Genomic DNA, 19616 nt, shown 5'->3' with positions numbered 1-19616 from the left:
ATCAGGTTCTCACTATTGCTCTATTGAATAAATACAGAAAACGTACTGTGTAGGACACATGTATTATTATCCATTTAATTCAGTTGGATCACGTTTCTCTCTGCAGCTGACGGAGAAGGAGATGGTCAGCCTGGCCAGTGTGGACATCGAGGACACGCTGCTGATCCACCTGAACATCAGTGACCTGAGCAACCGCGACCACATCCTGGAGTTCACCCCAGCCTTATCCACGCTCAGTGACCATGTGCGCTACAGCATTGACTACGGAAATGAAGAAGGCTACTTCAAGATAAATCAGAGGGAGGGCGTTAGCTACCTGCATCTGAGCAAGAAGAAGGCCCTGCCCTCAGGGGCGTACTCCCTTCAGATCAGCAGCGTGCCCCTGTACAGGAAGAAGGAGCTGGCTGAGATGGAGGATCGACACGATAAAGACTACCTCACAGGACAGCTGGGAGAGATACTGAAGATGAGGGTGCAGATCATCCTTCATTAACCATCACAAGACTGAGACAGGCAGATGTTGCTGGCAGCTGCTAATTCAGTGTCAGGCTCACAATTCCAAAAAAAAGCTAAAACATCTCTGACTCTGGATCAGCAGTCAGGAGTAACTTCTACTTGCTCCCACAGGGAGATCGGCTCGCCACCAAAGAGACAAGAAGGAGGGTGGGGGGGGGGACTATGTTATTTGATTGCCAAAGATGATTCTACATATCATAGATACAATTTCTGTGGAAAAAGCCAGCTGATTAAGGCGATATGAAAGATTTCAGTCAAATGAAGAACACATTGCCCTGACACACAACATCAGCAGTGTGTGAAGTACTAGTAAGATTGTGAATGTTTTTTCAGGGTAGGGTTTAACGTTGTATGATGATATGTGGAATCAAGTGCCACTTTGAAAGGGCATGAGGACTGCAGAAAGAACTTTTTAGAATTCAGCTTAGGTGAGAGGAAAGAGTGAGTCCCAATAGTCTGCGATGAATTCATTTCCTCCCCTCAGGTAAATAACCGAACAAACCTGCATACATGAAAGTAAACACATTTCTTCTTCCATAGTTATTAATTTACTGGAGTGAAGATGAAAGAATGTCATGCGAATATTTAGGAGAGGAAAGGAACCAACCATGAACTATTGAGATGTAGCCATGTCTGAGCTTGAATGACTCCTACTGCATATTTAAACTATGCTTTTCCATCTTCCCTACTGACTAGAATAATTCATATTTACTGGTGCTAGCAACACAACTACATAGACATCTGAATGCACTGTATTACTATACAAAACTCAGTAGTCAATTATACAATCCCATTGGTAGTTCTGAAAATGTCATGTCTTTGCAACAGTAACAGCGAGCTTCATAGCCTGTCTGCTCTCTATACTACATGTAAATTGTGTTTATACTGTAATAATCGATGCCACTTTTAATCTATGAAGCATTTGTAAACTAGAGGAAGCCCCTGGAATAGAGGGGTTTGTAATGGTGCTTATAATGACCAACTACTTCCTTTGTAAACTGTGTATACATACACACCTGCACACACACACATTGATGATGCCAAACCTGGGCCTTCATGATTATGCACTGAGGTCTTAGTGGCCACACATTCTCTTACAAATACAATCAGTGCTGCATTGCCACGGACCAGCCTGACACCAGTCTGTGTTCTCTGTTCACATCAGTGAGGGTTTAGTTGTAAATTCACAATAAAAACATATTTTTGGTGTATAAGTATTCACTGCTGTGATTCCCCCTTTTATCCAGATTTACTTTGTAATCCCTTTCACCTACAGGCAGCCACTTCATGTTAGAAATCTCTGGAACACACCTTTGATATGAGTGTTAACTTGTTGATGTGTGACACTTGTAAGGCCAAGACGTTGTCCTGTGCTGCCCTCATGTGGTGATTTGGAAGATTTGTTTTTACTTTGAAGAGGATCAAACAATAAGTATATGAGACAGCTCAATAGTGTGGCAATCCCAGGTAATAAGAAAAGACCCCAGAGTACAAAACAAACTTTATTCAATATTTTTAACATGTACATCTCCGAAAACATTTTGGAGCTTTCAGTTGCGCCCAGTTGATCCAAAACCTCCAGCACCACGCTCTGTCTCATCAAGAGTCTGAAAGAACACAGGCAGAAAGTAGATTTAATGATTCAAAAGAAATTGGAGGACATTCTGAGTTGCATCCAACTGAATATCTGACAATGTTTGAACAAGAATTGAAACGAGAAACACTTAAGTTGCCAGTTTCAGGTACACTAGCAGAAACAATTGCATTCCGTACTAAATCTGATCTCCATGCAGGGTTGAAGACCTTAAGAACTTTTACTGACACTAATTGAGAGAAGTTATTGAAATCAACTTCATGATTATTTGAAGATGCGGTTTGTGAAATTTGGAGGAGCTTTGGTTACTTAGCCTATCCTTGTTGATATAAATGGTGTGGTCAAAAAAACACTGGTGTCAGTATAAAAATAGCAGCACTACACGATATCTCAAAAGGTCATCAGGGCAAGCAAGACTCTTTTAATATAGTTCCAACTAAAACTGGAGATTGTTACTATCATGACCATCCTATATTGCAGGGTATTAAAACTGCATGCTTCTTGGCAAAGTGCACAACCAAACTGGAAACTCAGCACATGTATGCACTTATGTTTTTTTCTCAACTTGCAGTTTACCTCTCGCTCCTCCAGATCAGGGTAGCAGATCCTCTCACAGACCAGCTGAGCAACTCTGTCACCCTTTTTTACTGCAAAGAGGCATAAAGGAGATGAGACAGTGATTTTTACATTGCACATCTTAATTACATGGCGTCTATACAGGCTGTAATAAAAATCTAACAATTTGAATAGCAAAATATTTGAATGATCATTATTTTAGACGTAGAATTTATTCTCATAACTTTTAGCCAGTTAATAATAAATCTTACACAAACTGTAAAATTGCAAAAATAGTCCATTTTAGTTGAGAAACAATGACCTTTTATTCAGCTTGTGCATAGTAAAAATAATACTTTTGGAAAGTTTGAATGAATTTTAAAACAACCCAGAGGGGCCGATTTAAACAAGTTATGTTCACTCAAGTGAATACACAAAAGGAGCAATGAAAATGACAGCACTGACCATACAAATAAAATGTTGGGTAAGTATTGATGAGTTGCTGACTAAATTTCAAGACTCACCATCAAATGTGTCCTTGCTGAAGTTGAAGAGCACAACTCCCACATTCCCTCTATAGTCTTCATCTACAACTCCAGCTGAGGAGATCAGAGACAGAAGTTAAAATGACTGGCATGACAAAAGGTTAAAGCTATACCTTCTCATTACAAGCAGACAATAGGTAAAGACTCACCACCAACGTCAATGAAGTGTTTTGCTGCCAGTCCAGACCTGGGTGCTGAGTAAAACAAAAAGGCAAGGCATAGTCAAGACCTGTTGTTCTGCAATGAGTTTCATTATAATCTAAGCTTAAATTTACACACAGATCCAAACTCAAACAGTCTGTAGACACGAAGCAGGAAAAACAAGTCATGAAGGATTGCATCAGCATGACAAACACTCACCAACTCTCCCGTAGCAGCCATGTGGAACTGCTATCTGTATGTCCGTCTTCACAATGGCCTTATCCATAGGACCAATGGTGTAATCATAAGCACTGTTTAAATTTAGAGAAATAGGGTTTGCTGTTATATGACAATATATAACAAACACTTTGATACAGGGCAACATTCAGCAAGTAAATTCAACCTCTGTATATGCATAAGTGTATTGTGGTGACATTAACAGTTGCATTTAAACAAATACACAAAGATATTAAAAATCATTTTAGGAATATATGGTCACACACTGAACCTAATTTACTGCACGCAGCCGTTATTGTCAATTCAGAACAGACATTTTATTGAAAGTGCAAAACCAACCTGTAGAGATCATATCCCGCTGCTTTGGTTGAGCCTCTGGATGGTGTGGTAGCATGCTCAGACAGTTTTGCAAACCTGAGGACAGCTCTTTCTTCTGCTGGCTTTGTCTCGGTTCTTGCCCTCTTCGATGGAGAAATTGTAGATGCATCTGTAACTTCTAGAGCGGGCATGATGGCAAAGTTTTACAGTTACAACGGATAGTACACTCAATTGTTTATACGGTCTTAAGGCGTACTACTTACGAACGAGACACAACTAAAGCCGACTGCTACAAGGTATAACACCTCTCAAGCTTCTACCGCAGTTTCTTGGCGGTCCTACTATTTGAATCGAAATTCCCGCGCTAGAAGTAGCGCCAAATAAATTAGCCCCTCCCCTTAAAAAGGAAACTTCTGACAGATACTTCATTACACAGCGCAAACCGTGATGAAAGTAACACAAACATCTTATTCAAAAATGGCTACATAACTGTCATAAATGCATTTGGTGGAAAACCCATTCAATAAATACACAGGAACGTAAGTATATCTGTAACTATGCCAAGCCACTCGTCACAAAGTTCTCGCGAGAGTTGCGGCACGGCACAATCGCATCCTCTCATCACAATGATATGTAACAAAAGAAGATGTTAGCTTAATATCAAGCCTCACTTTACTTACGCATTGCACCAGAATATAGCAGAGATAGTGTTGGTGGTGTTAGAACTTAACATATTGAAACCATCCCGGTTTCATGTACTAAATGCTAGGCATGCTAGCAAAGCTAACATCAATAAGCACTTGACATGTTGCTAATAGTTACGTTATCCACACTTAGGTCCAGCTTGCCTTTGTTAAGAGCGACTGTCTGGATATGAAATGCCTTTCCTACGAAACGTGGAGCAGCATAAAAAATAGAGCATTGTAGATTAATGTTTCTTAGCCTTAGCAACGTTCGTGTCATGTTGTTTGCTAAGGTTGCCTGCAGCCTCACTGCGCTGCCGCTGACGTCCGCTCAGCTGATTTCTCTGCACTTCCTGCTCCGCCCCCTGTCATGCAGCTACTTACACTGCAACAGTGCAATGTTAAACAAAAGCATATATTGGTTATAAATATATATATTGAAATTTGAAAACATTTTTTGTCAGTTCAGCGTTTCTACGTATTGTTTTATTGTCCTTTAATTAAATAGATTCATTAACCAAAATTCACCAAAGCAATTGACATGGCTAATGTACATGTTATTAGTTTAAAAGAAATATTTTTCCTCTGTTATCTGTTATCATTACTTGAGATTGTACAGTCAGAGCCAGATCTCAAGTCCATTACTGCCCCCATTGGGAATATACCAGCATTGCCATACAGGATATAGAGGATTCAAATGTTGTCCTAATGCAACATTTATATAATTGATGTCCTCTTACTATTTTATATAACCATTTGCATTTAAATGAATTTGTATGAAGTGTCCAAATGTTTCTATTAGCCATACCAGACGGCACATGTTTGTTCTGTCTTTGAAACTGAGAGAAATTATGCAATAGGTTATCGCTATTTGTAGCTGGTCTTGCATAAACTTGCAGTTTTCAAATGCATACAATTTATACTTGTGTAACAATATTCTAAAAACAGGCGTCATTCAGTGATGTACAACTGTAGCATACAAAGTATAATTCACTTCAGCGTTACATAAAATGAAGTAATGTGCAAGTACTTATAAACAAAACATAAAAACACCTTAACTTGTGTGCCACAAACAAAAGGTTCCCCTTCCATTGACTCATTTCTCTAGACAAAGTATGTGACCTTATCTCATTGAATCACCCATTAAATGCCAGAGACAAAAATAAGATCAACTCAAAATGGAATGAATCCTTTATTTCAGGTTATCACAATTAGATATTTAAATAGGAGGATAGGCAAAAGTTTAAAATATACAGAAGTCTTCCTTTAAAATCATTCACTCAATTTTCCTTACACAAAAAGTGTGCTGTGGTAGTAACATTAAACATAATGTGGAACAGGTAAACAGCTTTATGAGAACAGTGTATTTTACACCCAGTAAAATAATCAAACTGTTACTACTGCGTTTTAAAATAATCGATGCTATTGATCATTTATGAAAGGAGGGTTTTTTTGCCCAGAAACTTCTGAATCCAGAAATCTACTATGTACATTTATTTTACAATGACTGCAGCAGGTTCCACAGTGACTCAGTGGAACCCATGAAAGCGACATGTTTCACTGCCTTTGTAAATTTCCATGGGGTGACTAAGTTAAGAACCCCAAGTATGAGCTTTTTATTTTGTATCTAATATCTGAGGAATAAACCACTAAATCTGTACTTTCCACTGCTGCAGTGTGCTTAAAACTTTGACTCTTCTTCTAAATTCATGTCCAGACTAACATTTTTTAATTGTCAATGTCAGAAATAAATGTCCCTTTATTGAGACTATCGTCTTGCACTTCACTGAAAGCATTTATACAGGAACACCAGGTGGCACTTCATTAAAGTGTACACTGGTAGCCACCCAGTGTAAAGGCAGTGTTGTAGGAAAGCTGGCAGTAACTTCACAAAGTGCAAGCCATCTTTAGTTTTTTGGCTGAAAATTACTTTATCATACCTTCGCTAAATACTCCTGCTAACAACTTGTTTTTTATACTTTTGTGTCTTAGCACAGCATGAATCGCTTAAATGCCTAATGCATGTGATACATTTTGGTTTTGGAATACAGGACTGAATAACATCATCTGAGGTTATGGTTAGCTTTATGAAAATGGTCCATCATTATGGTACTACCATTTATTTTCTTTGTAGCTACCTATTTCCTGCAAGGTGCTCAGGAGTAGAAAGTAAGCACACTCTTGTGGTTGCCTCTGATGAGCAGAGTTGGTGGAAGGTCCTTTGTCAGGATGTCTAGCCAGGCCATGTAGAGGTAATCAGAGACCGATTCCTTACGAGCAATAGGCATGCTCCTGCAGGGCATCAGAGAAAGAATGTCAGACACTGTTTCTTCCAAATTTGGCACTATAAATGTTATTCAGGGACAGTTTGTTCTACTTACACAATGATAAGATTGGCTGACTTGGAGTTTTCCTGAAGCAATTCATTCAGTCGTACCTGGAGGTTGGTCTGAAAAACAATCGCAGAAACTTTTTTTAACAATGCTTTTCAACATTATTTTGCTGTTAAATGCACAAACAAACCAAACAAATACACATTTATTTTTTTCTTTATATAAGTCCTAACTTGGTGTTAGTAGCTTTACCTTCTCTTCAAAGGAGCTCAGCTCTTCATCAGTGATTTTCCAAGGATGCTCTTTTCGCATGGCTTCTGCCTGAGCAGTGTCTTTAGACCCCTCGTGCAGACAGAAAGGCTCAATCATTTCCTCTAACTTCTTCAAGCTGGAGGAAAGCAGATATGAACATGAGCTTGCTGAAAAATATCATTTTTTAAGATAATATAATATGCAAATAGGGCGAGGTCATTACAGTTTACTATTACTCTAGCACCATCTGGTCTGCTGTCAGTATTATACCTGCAAAAACGCAATTACCTGTTAGAGCTGGGCAGGACATGTATGTCATCAATGACATTGATGTCAGTGCATTTAATTCTGAATTTTTGCAACAGAGACTTCATCCTGAAAGACAAAATATAATACACTGATTAACTTCCATAACATTGTTGGTAATTACTTTCAGCTAATGCTGAATGTTATCGCCATTGTTATTTTTTTTTTATTATTTGACTCACTCTTGTTTATCCTGCTCAGTGCGTCCAGGCTGTCCTGCGATGAAGATCCTCAATGTACAGTCTTTCCACTTCTTCCTGGTGGTCAGGATGTATGGGAGCAGTAGGGCAAGACCTGATGGAGGGAGATTTAGTTTTAACATTTTTAAACCAATTACTCCATTTAATTTTATTGTAAAAACATATGTATCTCACTGTGTCACATTTGCCAATGTAATATGTTTGCCTTTATCAGTTTATCTGTTTACTACCTCTCAAACACTTAACAAAGCCACTATACATTTAGAGGAGAGATCAAGCTTATGCCAGGACATACATTATTACTTTTTTGTCATGAACCAGATCTGAAATTGGAGACTTCTTGTTTACCTCTTATGTCCTATTTTATTATTTTTTTATATTTTAGGTTATATTTTATTTTATTTTATGGCATAAGTATCAAGGAAATTAGATGTGTCTCTCTGAACATATGAGTTATAAGCTTAATCTAATCTTTATGGCAATAAGCATAAAGGCGGACTGCCTAGGGGAACCAGAACCTACCTCCATCATCAAACAGCCACCACACATCAATGGTTCCTTTAGGCTGTTTCTTCTGGAACTGAGAACTGGCCTCCAACAGCCTCTCATTCATCTTGGCCACCTGCGGGGGCGGAGGACCGCACACTGACACTGAGAGAAAAAAATACAAGAAAGGACAAGTGGATGAGGGATAAGAACCGCAGGAGGGAATCTAATTTAAGTGTGGAGAGTTAAGTTAGATAGGAAAACTAGCTCAAATCAACATTAATAGCTGACTCTACATCAGCAGGAACAGCTGTCTCTCAGGTATAATGCTCCGATGAATGGGATCCAGATTGCATACTAACAACCGTCCCAGCCTGGCCAGTGTGTGTGGGTGTGTGTGTGTGGGTGTGTATGTGTGTGTGTGTATGTGTGTGTGTGTGTGTGTGTGTGTGTGTGTGTGTGTGTGTGTGTGTGTGTGTGTGTGTGTGTGTGTGTGTGTGTGTGACGTAGGGACAAAGACAGATCGATGGAGAGGCGCTGCTGTCTGGGTTAAAGGGCCGCTCTTAAGGGATGCTCTTCAAACTGGAACAAAAGGGACCATATTATTTGATTACACTCTCAGAGACATCTTTACTGGGAGTGCTTGATTCAATTACATCTCGATGGGAGTGTGGGAACGTTTCCAAAAAAAGATTTGTGCCATTTGTTTCATTTGTTAAATGCAGGGTATCTCAGTGCAACTAGGAGAAGCAGAGTGAGGTAGATACCTGCTTTCCTTAAATATTAAAAGAGCATACACATCTGCAAACCTAGCTTCAGATAGCTTTGATTGAAACCTTTCTGAAGTGTCAGCTAGGATTAGAACGCAGGGGCACGACATCTAGAGAGATATACCTCTTGTTGCGAGCACTTGCTGAGAGGATTTCCTGGACTTCCTGAACAGTCCTTTTGATTTCCCTCCGTTAGGCATCATCTCATTGTCCAGTGCCTGTTGCTCCTTTGCTGCCTTCAGCATGCCCTCTGGAAGACAGAATCAAAATTTCCGTTTTTTGATAGATACATAATCATTGTGTTACATTATTAGGGCTTATCTTGCTGTTGAAAAGATTTCTACAGAGGCAGATAACTGGTAGTTATTCTACCATCATATCTGTTAACTACCTGACCTTTATAAATGCTTAGTAATCTACAGAACAAAGTGCCCTAGCTTATCAGTGTTATTTAATCAACTGTGTGTTGTAAGAATAAAGGTCCAGCAGCCTTGCACACTTTTCTTTTCTTTTTTCTTTTGGTAGTCTAAAAATGTCAAATCCATTAACAGTCAGGTCAGGTTGACTTCTTCTCCCTACTCTGATCATCACAAAACAGGCTTATGAACATACATTTTTACACTTTCTAATCATTTATTTATTATTTAATTTCATGATACTATTAATGGCCACCTCTTTATTTCCAGTTAGTGTGTTTCACCCTAACCTACATTTGTGCAATTTGCTTAAATATTACTTTATGAACATAACTGTCATACTAATGCAGAAATTCCTGTAGATACTGACCTTCAGCTTCCACAATGTGTGAAACATCAAGGCCCTCATTCATCCTCAGCAGTACTGTCCCGTACTCAAAGTCAAAAGCATCGCTGTCGAAAAAGAGAAGACAATGAAGACACCAGTGCGACACATATCTACTATATTTGTACATTTTTGGTAAGTTTAGTGTCATGTGCTTGTATTTATTCATTTGTGACTTACTGCAGTATTCCCACATAACTCTGCACTGACTCTGTGCCTGCAGTCCTCCAGTTTCTCTGGAAACCTATCATCAATGTGTTTGGCTTCATACGACCGAGACCAGAAGCCTGGAAGGAAAAGCACAAAACTCAAGCATAAAGATAAAACCTTGAATCAGTTAAGGTGAAGCAACGCAGGCACAATGTTTCCCTGCGGTTGTAAAACCTGGATTTTTCATTAACTGGTGAAGGAAAGAAAACAACTCAAAACAACATGTCCTACACAAGCAGGACATGGAGCTGTTTTACTGCCAGAAATTATGACCAGATCACTGAGCAGATCTCACTTTGTCTGCAGGGACTCGTCGGATGCAGTGTTAATCAATTACAGCTTTTAATCTGCTGTGCTGTTTGAACCAAGCAATCCTGACAATAAACCAAGACCTTATCTCCACAGCACAATAGCCAGAGCCATAAGACTGTTTTTCTGCTTCTTATTAACTCTTTCCTCTTTTACCTGCTGCCCTAATGTTCTGCCAGATCCTTAACAAAATTCCAGAGTCATAACACAGCAACAGATACTAGCTGTTGTGAAGATGAAATGGGTCAATATATCCTATTTCGCCAAAGCTTAAATTCCCTGTCTCCCTCTGAACAAATCTCACAGGTTACACATTAAGCGGATGGATTTTGTATGGGTATCAGCTCTGGCTTTTTCCATTCTCAGTTCAAGAAATGTGTTTTAAATCATGACCATACTGACCTGCAGCAGACTCTCAGTCCCTTCCCTGAAGCTGTCACAAGCCACAGCAGCGTAAAATGCCTTGCGCTTGGTCTTCCTAAGCCACAGCTGGTTCTTCTCCATGCCAGCATTCAGTTCCTCGAGGGCCTCTGATCTCGGGCCCTGAAAGGATCACACCATACATACTTATGTGAGTGGAAGTGTTTGTGTGAGTGTGTTTGACAGAGAAAGACAATGAAAAACACCTATTTCATATTCAGTGGACACAACTGACCCTAAACTTTATTTTCAGGAAACCAGATAGTTGGGAATTCCTTCATCCCTGCTTATTATTCACTTGAATATCCATTTCATGTGAGTTTTGTACATCTTGATTTGAATAAAAGGTTAACATTTAAATGAAGATTTGAAAAAAGATGATACAGTATGTGCATCCTTGGTAATATCCACTGCATTTACCACTAATGAGATAACAATGTAATCTTACCACAAACACTTCACAGGTGATACAGAGTCCATAGTTCTTGGAGAAAGAGTGAGCCAGGTCCAGGAGAGCCGGTCTGGCCCGTGCTGAACCTGTGAGGGCTAAGATCTGAGGCCTGAGAGAGACATAAAGATGTTACTTGGAATGTTTGGTATTCAGGGAGTGTTCTTTGATTTAAATGTCTCAGCTAATTGTCCTACTAATAAGGAAACCTTTCTACCCGTTGTCATACACCCAGTGGATGTTTTATTATGTACAATCAAGTATAATTCAATAGAACAGTTCTGTATAAGATTGAGCTTTATGGTGCTTAAAGGTTCAGTTTTTGTCAACAAAACCAATCATTATAAACTTTATCAAGGTAGAATTTATTGCAGAGCTATTGCATTGAATTTTCATTAGATCGTGAAAGTGTACCAAATAAAAAGGCAACAGTTGTGCAAAGTAAATCTTTACCTGAAGTTCTTCACATGATCTTCAACACCGGAGAGAGACAGAGCGTTGCTGACGGCACTCACAAATGTCACCGCCTGCGTTGATGAACCCCAGTTTACATCTGGGCAGACAATGAGAGTCCAACAGGTTAGATCTAGCATGCAGGCATCATTAATGTACATCCAAACATGCAAAGACGCACATGCAGCTCACCTGGCTTCTTTACTGTTACATAAATGTAGAGTAGGATTTCAATGGCGTATGTGAGAAGAGCAGCCCACCAGTTAATAACGAACATCACAACACAGCAGAGCAATGCACCCAGCAGAGATAGCCACATGTTGTAGTATTTATATGCCGGTCTCCAACCTGGAAAAGCATAACAAAAGAAAAAACACATTGAGTAACTTTAGGCTGTTGGACAAGTGATGGAAGAGCTGTACAGTCAACATTTCTCTGAAAATGTATAGGTAAGGTTAATCTTACTTTGAATTTCAAACATTAAAATTCCTATTATATAATTCTGTCCTATGGCATGAAAATAACTGAGGTATATATGGATGGAAACATGTAGAATAAATTCAGCCTACTGATAGAATGTTTAATACGTTTCTTTGCCGGTAGAGAGACCCACCTGGAGACTTGGCATAGGAGGCATGGAAGCAGGAGAAATTGATGAGTGCATAAGATGCTAGGAAGAAGTTTGAGATGATAGGAGCGATGGTGTTGAGATTACCTACAAAGACATTAAAAAGGAAAACATTGAGTCAAAATAGCTGAGATTATTTTACAATGCATGAGAATAGTTTAGCAGTTATGGGTAACATTGTTGACACTTGCTTTGCTTTATATATCAGCGTTAGTCAGGTTGCTAGCATTAACAATCTTGCTATTGAAATATAAAAAAGCAGATATATCTTCTTGTTCATATTTGAAATGCTATTTGTTTCAACTTTAAGAAATAGCATAATATTTTAGTTGACAGAAATGAAAGACAATTTAACTGACCAACGAGAATGAAGGCCACAGAAATAATGAATGTGAGCACATAGCCCCGGATTGGCTCGTTGTTCTTGCCATATCCTTTGGCGAAGAAGTGCAGGATCGTGTAGATGTTGTCTTTGCACAGTGCCTGACAGGAGACAGAGGTTGATATCAATGCTCTAGGTGTAAATCATTGCAGAGTTCCTCTAAAACTTTGCATTACAGTAGCAGTCATTTTTACAAAAGTGTGGTGAGTGACTGACCTGGAACACTTTAGGAGCACTGACAAGAGAAGCCAGAGCTGATGAAAGGGTGGCTGAGAACGTTCCAGCAATGATGAGCGGGCCGAACCCAGACACAAAGGTCATCATCTGAACCAGGAAAAACATTAGAAAATGCAAGAAGGGCTCCTTCTGATGTGCAGATATAATGTAAAAGAGTGTGTACCTGATTGTTGTTCAACAAGCCAAAGGGGCATTTTTTCTCTGCACAAGAAGAGAAATCGTATCCAAGCTCACAAGCAGCGATTGAGGAACCATTGCATGGTATTGAACCGGTGATGATGTCAGTTATGTTTCCTGTGGCCTCCCGAACTACAGTAGCAGCTGACCAATTAGAGAGAAGAACAGATGTGTTGCTTAGTGTTTTGTTGATGACCTCTCACAAATACCTTAATTCCAATGATTGTATTTTTTATTACAAAACAAGCAACAAAATGAGCTTACTTACAGACACAGAGGGCTACACCCAGGTAGGTGAGACCAGTTATCAGGATGGCCAGCAGGGTACCTTTAGGAATGGCTGCCTGGGGATCCTGTAAAACAAAAACATGACTTGCATAATGGTGACTATGAATACTTATTGATACACAAAATAAAACAATGAAACAGCTTCTGATTCTAGCCAATGATTAAAAAACAAAAAATGTTATTTTATCCCCTCAGGCCTTCTGTTTAGAAATCACATCCATAGCACCTAATGATTTGAATGCATGGACTATATGCAATAACCTCTGAATGAAAGAGTTACCCGCAAGTCTCCAGAGATGTTGGCTCCAGCCAGGATCCCAGTTGCAGCAGGGAAAAAGATGGCAAACACCGAAAAAAAGCTTTCCCCTTCCCTAAAGTCTGGAGTAAAATTCTCTAAGAAAATGTTCGCTGTGAAAAAGGGAAGAGAGAAGGAGAAGGATCTTAAGGTAAAGAGTGCTCTGTGAATTAGTCAAACCTGTTACTATGAATGTGTATTGTTTTGTAGAACTTACATTGATAATTGAAGATGCCTAGGGATTTCTTTTCCTCAGTTGCAGGAATGAAGGTTCCTACAAAGACGTTCACTATAGCCACCAGCAAGATAATGAGTAGAACAATCTGTGCCTATGTGGACCAAAGATTAAAACAGATTAGTTATGGTTTGATGTTTTACCACAACAAACGCTGATATTGTCCAACAACCAGCATGATCTTTCACCTTGGCCTCCCACTCCATTCCAGCAACTGATATGGCCAACAGCAACACCACCGTAATACATCCAACAATCCTGATGTCATTTATCTCATCCACCATGATTGCAGCGTTATCCTAAGAGGGGAAAAAGCAGCACGGATAAGTGTACAGTCAAATATTTCAGAGAGAGACATTTCCAAAAGACCTTCACCGACCACAACCCACCTTGAGCAACTCCACCACGGTCTCAGCAAATCCTACCACATACATGGCTACAGCCACTGCATTGGCGAAGGCGAAAATTAAACCAATCGACCCGCCAAACTCTGGTCCCAAACTGCGAGATATCAAGTAGTAGGCCCCTCCTAATATGACAATATGAAGCACGCACATTATACAAAACACTGGTGGATGATTAATTGCTTCATCACTTCTTTATTGATTTAATGTCAGAGCAAGTTTAGAGGGCTGTAAAACAGAGAAAGGGCTTTAGGAGGTGACATTCAGGTACGTTTTGAGCTGTGTGTCTTTATCTATGAACTGTCCTCCCTTCTCTCGTTCAAAGACTTTATGTCCGGATGAGTTTGTTTGTTATCTTGGGCTATATACATTTATAAACAATCTTTTATAAGCTCTTCACAGTGGCTCTGTTGTATGAGTATCTTTTAAGAATCAAGTATTTAGAAAAATGTTGCATTATCTTACCTCCTCTGACCACACCATTAGTACAGATGGCAGACATGGAAAGGCCAGTGATGGTGGTGACCACACAGCTGAGAAGAATAACCACAATTCCCAGACCTGAAATGCACACGGATAAAAGCTCAAAATCATTGTTTTTCAACAACTACTTACAAAAGCACTATATTCAATTTGTCAGGCAGAAAACATTTTGAGTGCAAAATGAAACCTTACTCCCCACAGTCACCTCTAAAGAGAGAGAAAGCCAAAGTCCCAGAGGAGCCTGGAGGCTATAAGTTAAAGCTGTCGGCTGTAGCTGCTCAGCCAACTGCCTTCAGCTTCTTCTGCTCTCACAACCTTTAGTTACGCTGCATGAATAAAAACTGCTTTCGATCGATACTTTCTTAAACTATGAACAAACTCATGAAGCCATTCACAACACACACACACACACACACACAAACACACACACACACACACACACACACACACACACACACACACACACACACACACACACACACACACACACACACACACACACACACACACCGACACACAAACACACACGCACACACACAAGCACACAAACACACACTCCTATTTGTCTGGCCTTAAAAGAAGAGTTTCAGGGAGTTTAGATCATTATGGACCTAGAAAATGTTTGTATATTTCAAACTGTCCTCATTCAATCACGTCTTGCCAGCGACTGGAGGAATATTTATTATAGTATCTGTTATGAATGATATATCTGTATGTCTATTGTTTGCATTTGCAAGAAAGGCAGTTCAAAACATCAAATGACCATGTTTTTTTGTTGTTTTTTTTTGGGGACACCTAAATAAATATAAAGTAAGTAAAGGTATTAAAAACAAAATAAAGAAATAAAGGTTTGTCTTTTATGACAAACATATCCTTATCTCACTCACCCCAGCCTGCTTGACCAAAGATCCAGGACAGACGGATGAACAACATGACACCCCAGATGTTTAGCATGCATCTTATCTGTAAATCAGAAAGAAAAATGGAAACACGTTAATGTTAATTAGAGGAATACTTGAACATAGAGATTGTCATAAACAAAGAAGTATGTTTTAGGAGTATAACAACAAAGCAGCACAAAATACTGTTTGGGGTTATCTTCGTGCCAGCAGCACAAATCATCAACCAGCAGCTTAAGGAAATGCAAACAACTCCCAGACTCAGTATCCAGAGACCCTCTCGTCCCTGCTGTGTTATAGACACACATCTAGCCTTCTCTTGCCAGGTCAAAGTTATGTAAAGAGCCTGCTTCTATAAAGCGTGGGGAGTCCATCGTGACCCTACATAACTCACCAGGACGCCCCTTATCCAGCCAAACTTTACTGCTCCTTTGTCAGTGGGAACAGCAGACTCCAGATCCTCAGAGGGGGTCTCATCACTGCCCTCTCCATCGTCCTCCACAGTGTCCGGCACAGAGATCGCTCCATTCTGTTTGAAAAATGTAAAGGAAAGGAAACATGTACACTTGTGTCTAAATAGATGGGATGTATTTATGATAATTGTGCTTTAAGCATTATTGCTGTTGATATACATTTTTCAATGTATGACAAAGTTAGAAAGAGGGCATCATTTTAAGAGACGGCAGGTTTGTTTTCCCTTTCGGAGAGGAACCACGGTGGTTTGATATGGAAGATTGATAAAGCATTGCAGATACTGTCTATGAAGATTTTGTCAAGATGATGATGATGATGGGTGATCAATGGCATTTTTGCCTTGCACAGATTTAAACTGGAATGACACATAGTTTCATTATGTGCAGAGACTATGCTCAATCATCAGTCTGTCTTTTACCGTTTAGAAATGCTAATGTACTTCAACTTTTAAAACCCAAATGACCTATAACCCCAACTCTTTTGCAACACAAGGCAGTATAATGGCCTAATAAAAAAGCACTAAAAGCTCTTTAAGTTTGTCAGTTGCCGTTGATCTCCAGAATTTAACTTTCGGTGTCCTTTTTAGTTTTACAAGTCTTTCGGCCTTGATTTAATGATTGAACAGTCACTGTTCACTGAAAGTGATGATGTTTGAATGATCATTAGTCTTTAAAGATCAGATTTTTTCCGGAGTTCTTGACCTGAGTGAATGGACTGTGTAGGTGAAAGAAAATCAGCGAATTGAATTTAGGATTAGGATTAAAACTTTCTGCAGATGGTCAGGCTGAGGAAAAATATGCGAAACATGAATTTCGGGAAAAAATAATAAAATAACATATATGAAGAAGACCTGAATCCTTCACATTTACCAACTTCACAGACATACAAGCACTCACCTTCTGAAAGACATCGTGGAGCTCCTGCAGAGATGGTCTCACAGCCCGGTGGCCGCTCACACTGCCTGCATTGCGATAGAAGTCAATGTTGGGCAGCCGGTCCAAAGTGTCGTGACCAAAGGCACTGACCACCGAGGGCCGCACCGTCCGTAGCTCCTCATACACTGGAGGTTCATCCAGAGTAGCATCATAAGCGGAGTTAACATGCTCTCCCCCATTGAGCCTCTCCATCAGGAATACTGAAGGAGTATCTCAGATTCAAAACAGAAGTGATGGTCTTAAAGTCTTCAGTCATCCAACAGTGTTTCAAAAGGCAGAGAACTGCATCAACCTGTGTGGTTGACCTTGTGAAATAAAGTTTATGCTAGGGTAGTGTTATAGAAATATCTTCTGCTGCTCCCAAGTTGTGGTGCATAAATTGGGTTTGTCTTAGATGGCCTACCTTTATACCCTGCATCCCAGGGTCAAACACTGGCTGCCAGCTATTGGCTGACTCTTTGGATCAACCCTCAGAAAACTGGACGAGGGGTGTCAGAAATGTCCTTGCTCCATCGCAGGGGACACAAAGGCATTGCTTAACGATTAACCAAGTCATAAACGCCAAACAAGAGATAAAGGAGCTCATTCCCTGAGTTCTGGAGAATTGATTACTAATATTATTGTGTGCAGGCAACAGCACATGTTGTCCTGCGGTTGCAGTATATGGGGCCATGGATGGTATTTCCTCAGACCCGTTGGCCCTTTAGATGAATCATCAGGACATATCACTATGGAAGTTCCCACTAGAAGAATATAACTATGTAGGAAAAGTTTCAAGGTTACACATTCTTCATAGGGTGGAAGAAAAAGATAAAGCTAATATGGGATGATAGTGAATGTTATATTAATAACATATATCCCAGTTTGTTTGATACAAAGCTCAAACTTATTATATCTGTTCCTGTGATAAATCCTTTGAAGATTATAATGTTTTTGATAAATCCCAAAACAGTTCAACAGCACCATAAGGAACTACTGCCTCCAAAATGACTGGTAACACCAACATCAACACCTCTCTAAACTTGCCCAATAACCACATTACAACTTTCATGGAGGGAGGATTGGTTAAAGGGATTGTTGTGTTAGTGTGAACCAGTTCTTCTGAGCTGTACCCAATAATTGGCAACTGTGCGCATAAGTAATAGCATATAATCAATAGATTTGTGTGATAACAAAAGGGAAATCAATCTTAGATATTGGGCCCATATCAGTTATATAACTGATTACATAAACATTTCCTCTAATCATTCTCTTTGCCACAACGTTTTAACAGATAAGTTGTTGGGTCGGTTAGCACAGAAGAAATGGCTGTATTCATGAGGAAAATGGGAGTTAATATTGGACCATGAATTACAGGAATATGCCAGAGGCACTTTTTTATTGCCACATGACTTCTAAAGTGCCTTTAAATGTCCTCTTAACAGGTAAACTTCCTTATTACTTATACACCACAGTGATTTATGCACACATTGAAAGGCAGAGATATGTCTTGAAATCTGACCTTGGTTGTATTGCAGGCTGAAAAATAAAATACTCCAGCACGTGTTTTTATGTGGAAATGGAAAGGAGGCAATCAATTTCACAATGCTTATCAGATTCAGAACACAGTAGCTCAACGTTGATCTTCTACAAGAACGATACTGACTCATGCTCACAAAGAAAATGTTCCACATTGATTGTAATACAGCTTGTCTTTTAACCCCCTGCTTTTGTTTAACTTCTCTGTTTTAATCAGACTGCAACAGGTAGTTATGCTGACATTAATCCTGAGATTTTTGATGCATGGTTGCAGGGGTTAAATAAGTTCTTAGATCTTATAATTACAGTCTAATACATCATCATTTATATGTCGATTAGATTTAGTGTTATAAATCCGAACCTGCATGGTTACTAAAGTTTAAGTAACTAAAGTAAGTACAAGTATTTCAGAGAGTACATTAGTACAGTGCTTAAATTAATCTACATTTTTTAGTTCTTGTGTCTTGTTTCATGCTACACTGCAGTTGCCTTACTGCAGATACAGTAGAGGTCCTCAGGCCCTGCTGACACTCCCATAGTCTGTATTTGAGAATAAGGTGATACCTTTTTTATTTTGAGGGATGCTAGACTTTTGTAGGCTGTGCTTGAATAAATTCAGAGAGCAGTGCTCCTCTGAGATCTGTTGAGCCTATATGGTGAATGTTTGGCAGCAGCTGCATATATTCCAATTGGTACAGAACAAGGTCATATGCACAAAATCCAAAGGGCTCAAGATATGCAGATACAATCCCAATACAGGATGAATCAACCCTGCTGTTCTCTGCAACATAAAAAGTGATTAAAAGCACAAGTGCAGATACCAGCAGTCCGGATACCTAATATTACATCCTAAAGGGCTGAATAGGTGATGAACATCTCAGGCATACTCCCCAGTGTCAATCACAAAATAAAAGGAAATATTTCCAATCACAATTATAATCTTGTATGCTTTGTTATACAGAAACCTAATAAACATATCACACTTGTTCAACTAAAATCCTTATAGTGACAGATAAACAGATCTCATTAAGCTTTAAACAAGAAACATAAAGGTCAGTCAACATGGAACTCTAGGTGGTGAGTT

The 19616-nt window shown here is 39.4% G+C and overlaps 3 protein-coding genes across 5 annotated transcripts in view; 1 reads left to right on the top strand and 2 right to left on the bottom strand.

Annotated features, from left to right (window-relative positions):
- Positions 1-2865, top strand: part of fbn1 (fibrillin 1) — a 56293-nt gene extending 53428 nt beyond the window's left edge. Inside the window, 1 exon segment of the mRNA XM_063881437.1 lies at positions 107-2865. Coding sequence (XP_063737507.1) covers positions 107-493 — 387 coding nt within the window. The 3' untranslated portion in view covers positions 494-2865.
- Positions 2006-4944, bottom strand: dut (deoxyuridine triphosphatase). Of its 3 annotated transcripts, none has more exons than XM_063881439.1 (7): positions 4755-4944; positions 3928-4084; positions 3571-3662; positions 3360-3404; positions 3190-3264; positions 2687-2757; positions 2006-2123 (listed from the first exon to the last, which is right to left on the bottom strand). In XM_063881439.1, the coding sequence occupies exons 1-7, from the start codon at positions 4867-4869 to the stop codon at positions 2067-2069; spliced, it is 612 nt and encodes a 203-aa protein (XP_063737509.1). In that variant the 5' UTR covers positions 4870-4944; the 3' UTR covers positions 2006-2066. The 3 variants fall into 3 exon arrangements, with proteins under 3 accessions (XP_063737509.1, XP_063737511.1, XP_063737510.1); XM_063881441.1 differs by having other exon boundaries at positions 4587-4804; XM_063881440.1 differs by lacking the exon at positions 4755-4944 and having other exon boundaries at positions 3928-4466.
- An 824-nt stretch (positions 4945-5768) lies between these two features.
- slc12a1 (solute carrier family 12 member 1) lies at positions 5769-17401 on the bottom strand. Its single transcript, XM_063881438.1, has 26 exons — positions 16976-17401; positions 16000-16134; positions 15594-15669; positions 14689-14784; positions 14209-14348; positions 14008-14118; positions 13802-13913; positions 13570-13697; positions 13270-13354; positions 12988-13145; positions 12804-12911; positions 12565-12688; positions 12191-12292; positions 11770-11925; positions 11578-11677; positions 11125-11236; positions 10659-10799; positions 9918-10024; positions 9723-9805; positions 9061-9186; positions 8203-8331; positions 7663-7774; positions 7463-7549; positions 7175-7310; positions 6971-7038; positions 5769-6881 (listed from the first exon to the last, which is right to left on the bottom strand). The coding sequence occupies exons 1-26, from the start codon at positions 17204-17206 to the stop codon at positions 6746-6748; spliced, it is 3099 nt and encodes a 1032-aa protein (XP_063737508.1). The 5' UTR covers positions 17207-17401; the 3' UTR covers positions 5769-6745.
- Positions 17402-19616: the final 2215 nt, after the last annotated feature.

This window comes from Eleginops maclovinus, chromosome 4 (genome assembly GCF_036324505.1).
Source record: "Eleginops maclovinus isolate JMC-PN-2008 ecotype Puerto Natales chromosome 4, JC_Emac_rtc_rv5, whole genome shotgun sequence".
NCBI lineage: Eukaryota > Metazoa > Chordata > Actinopteri > Perciformes > Eleginopidae > Eleginops > Eleginops maclovinus.
This window is presented reverse-complemented; position numbering and strand designations above follow the sequence as displayed.

Bases quoted from the DNA above. Each gene is read 5' to 3' on its own strand.
- slc12a1 (XM_063881438.1), bottom strand. From the start codon at position 17,206: ATGGAGAGGCTCAATGGGGGAGAGCATGTTAACTCCGCTTATGATGCT. The intron at 10,025-10,658 runs GTCAGTATGGTC...TTTTCCTTCCAG, and splicing joins GGACTGAGAGTCTGCTGCAG to GCTTCTGGTCTCGGTCGTAT. The intron at 6,882-6,970 runs GTAAGTAGAACA...GATGCCCTGCAG, and splicing joins TCAGCCAATCTTATCATTGT to GAGCATGCCTATTGCTCGTA.
- dut (XM_063881439.1), bottom strand. From the start codon at position 4,869: ATGACACGAACGTTGCTAAGGCTAAGAAACATTAATCTACAATGCTCT. The intron at 4,085-4,754 runs GCAAGCTGGACC...TGCCCGCTCTAG, and splicing joins GACAGTCGCTCTTAACAAAG to AAGTTACAGATGCATCTACA. The intron at 2,758-3,189 runs GTGAGTCTTGAA...GCCTCTTTGCAG, and splicing joins CAGCAAGGACACATTTGATG to TAAAAAAGGGTGACAGAGTT.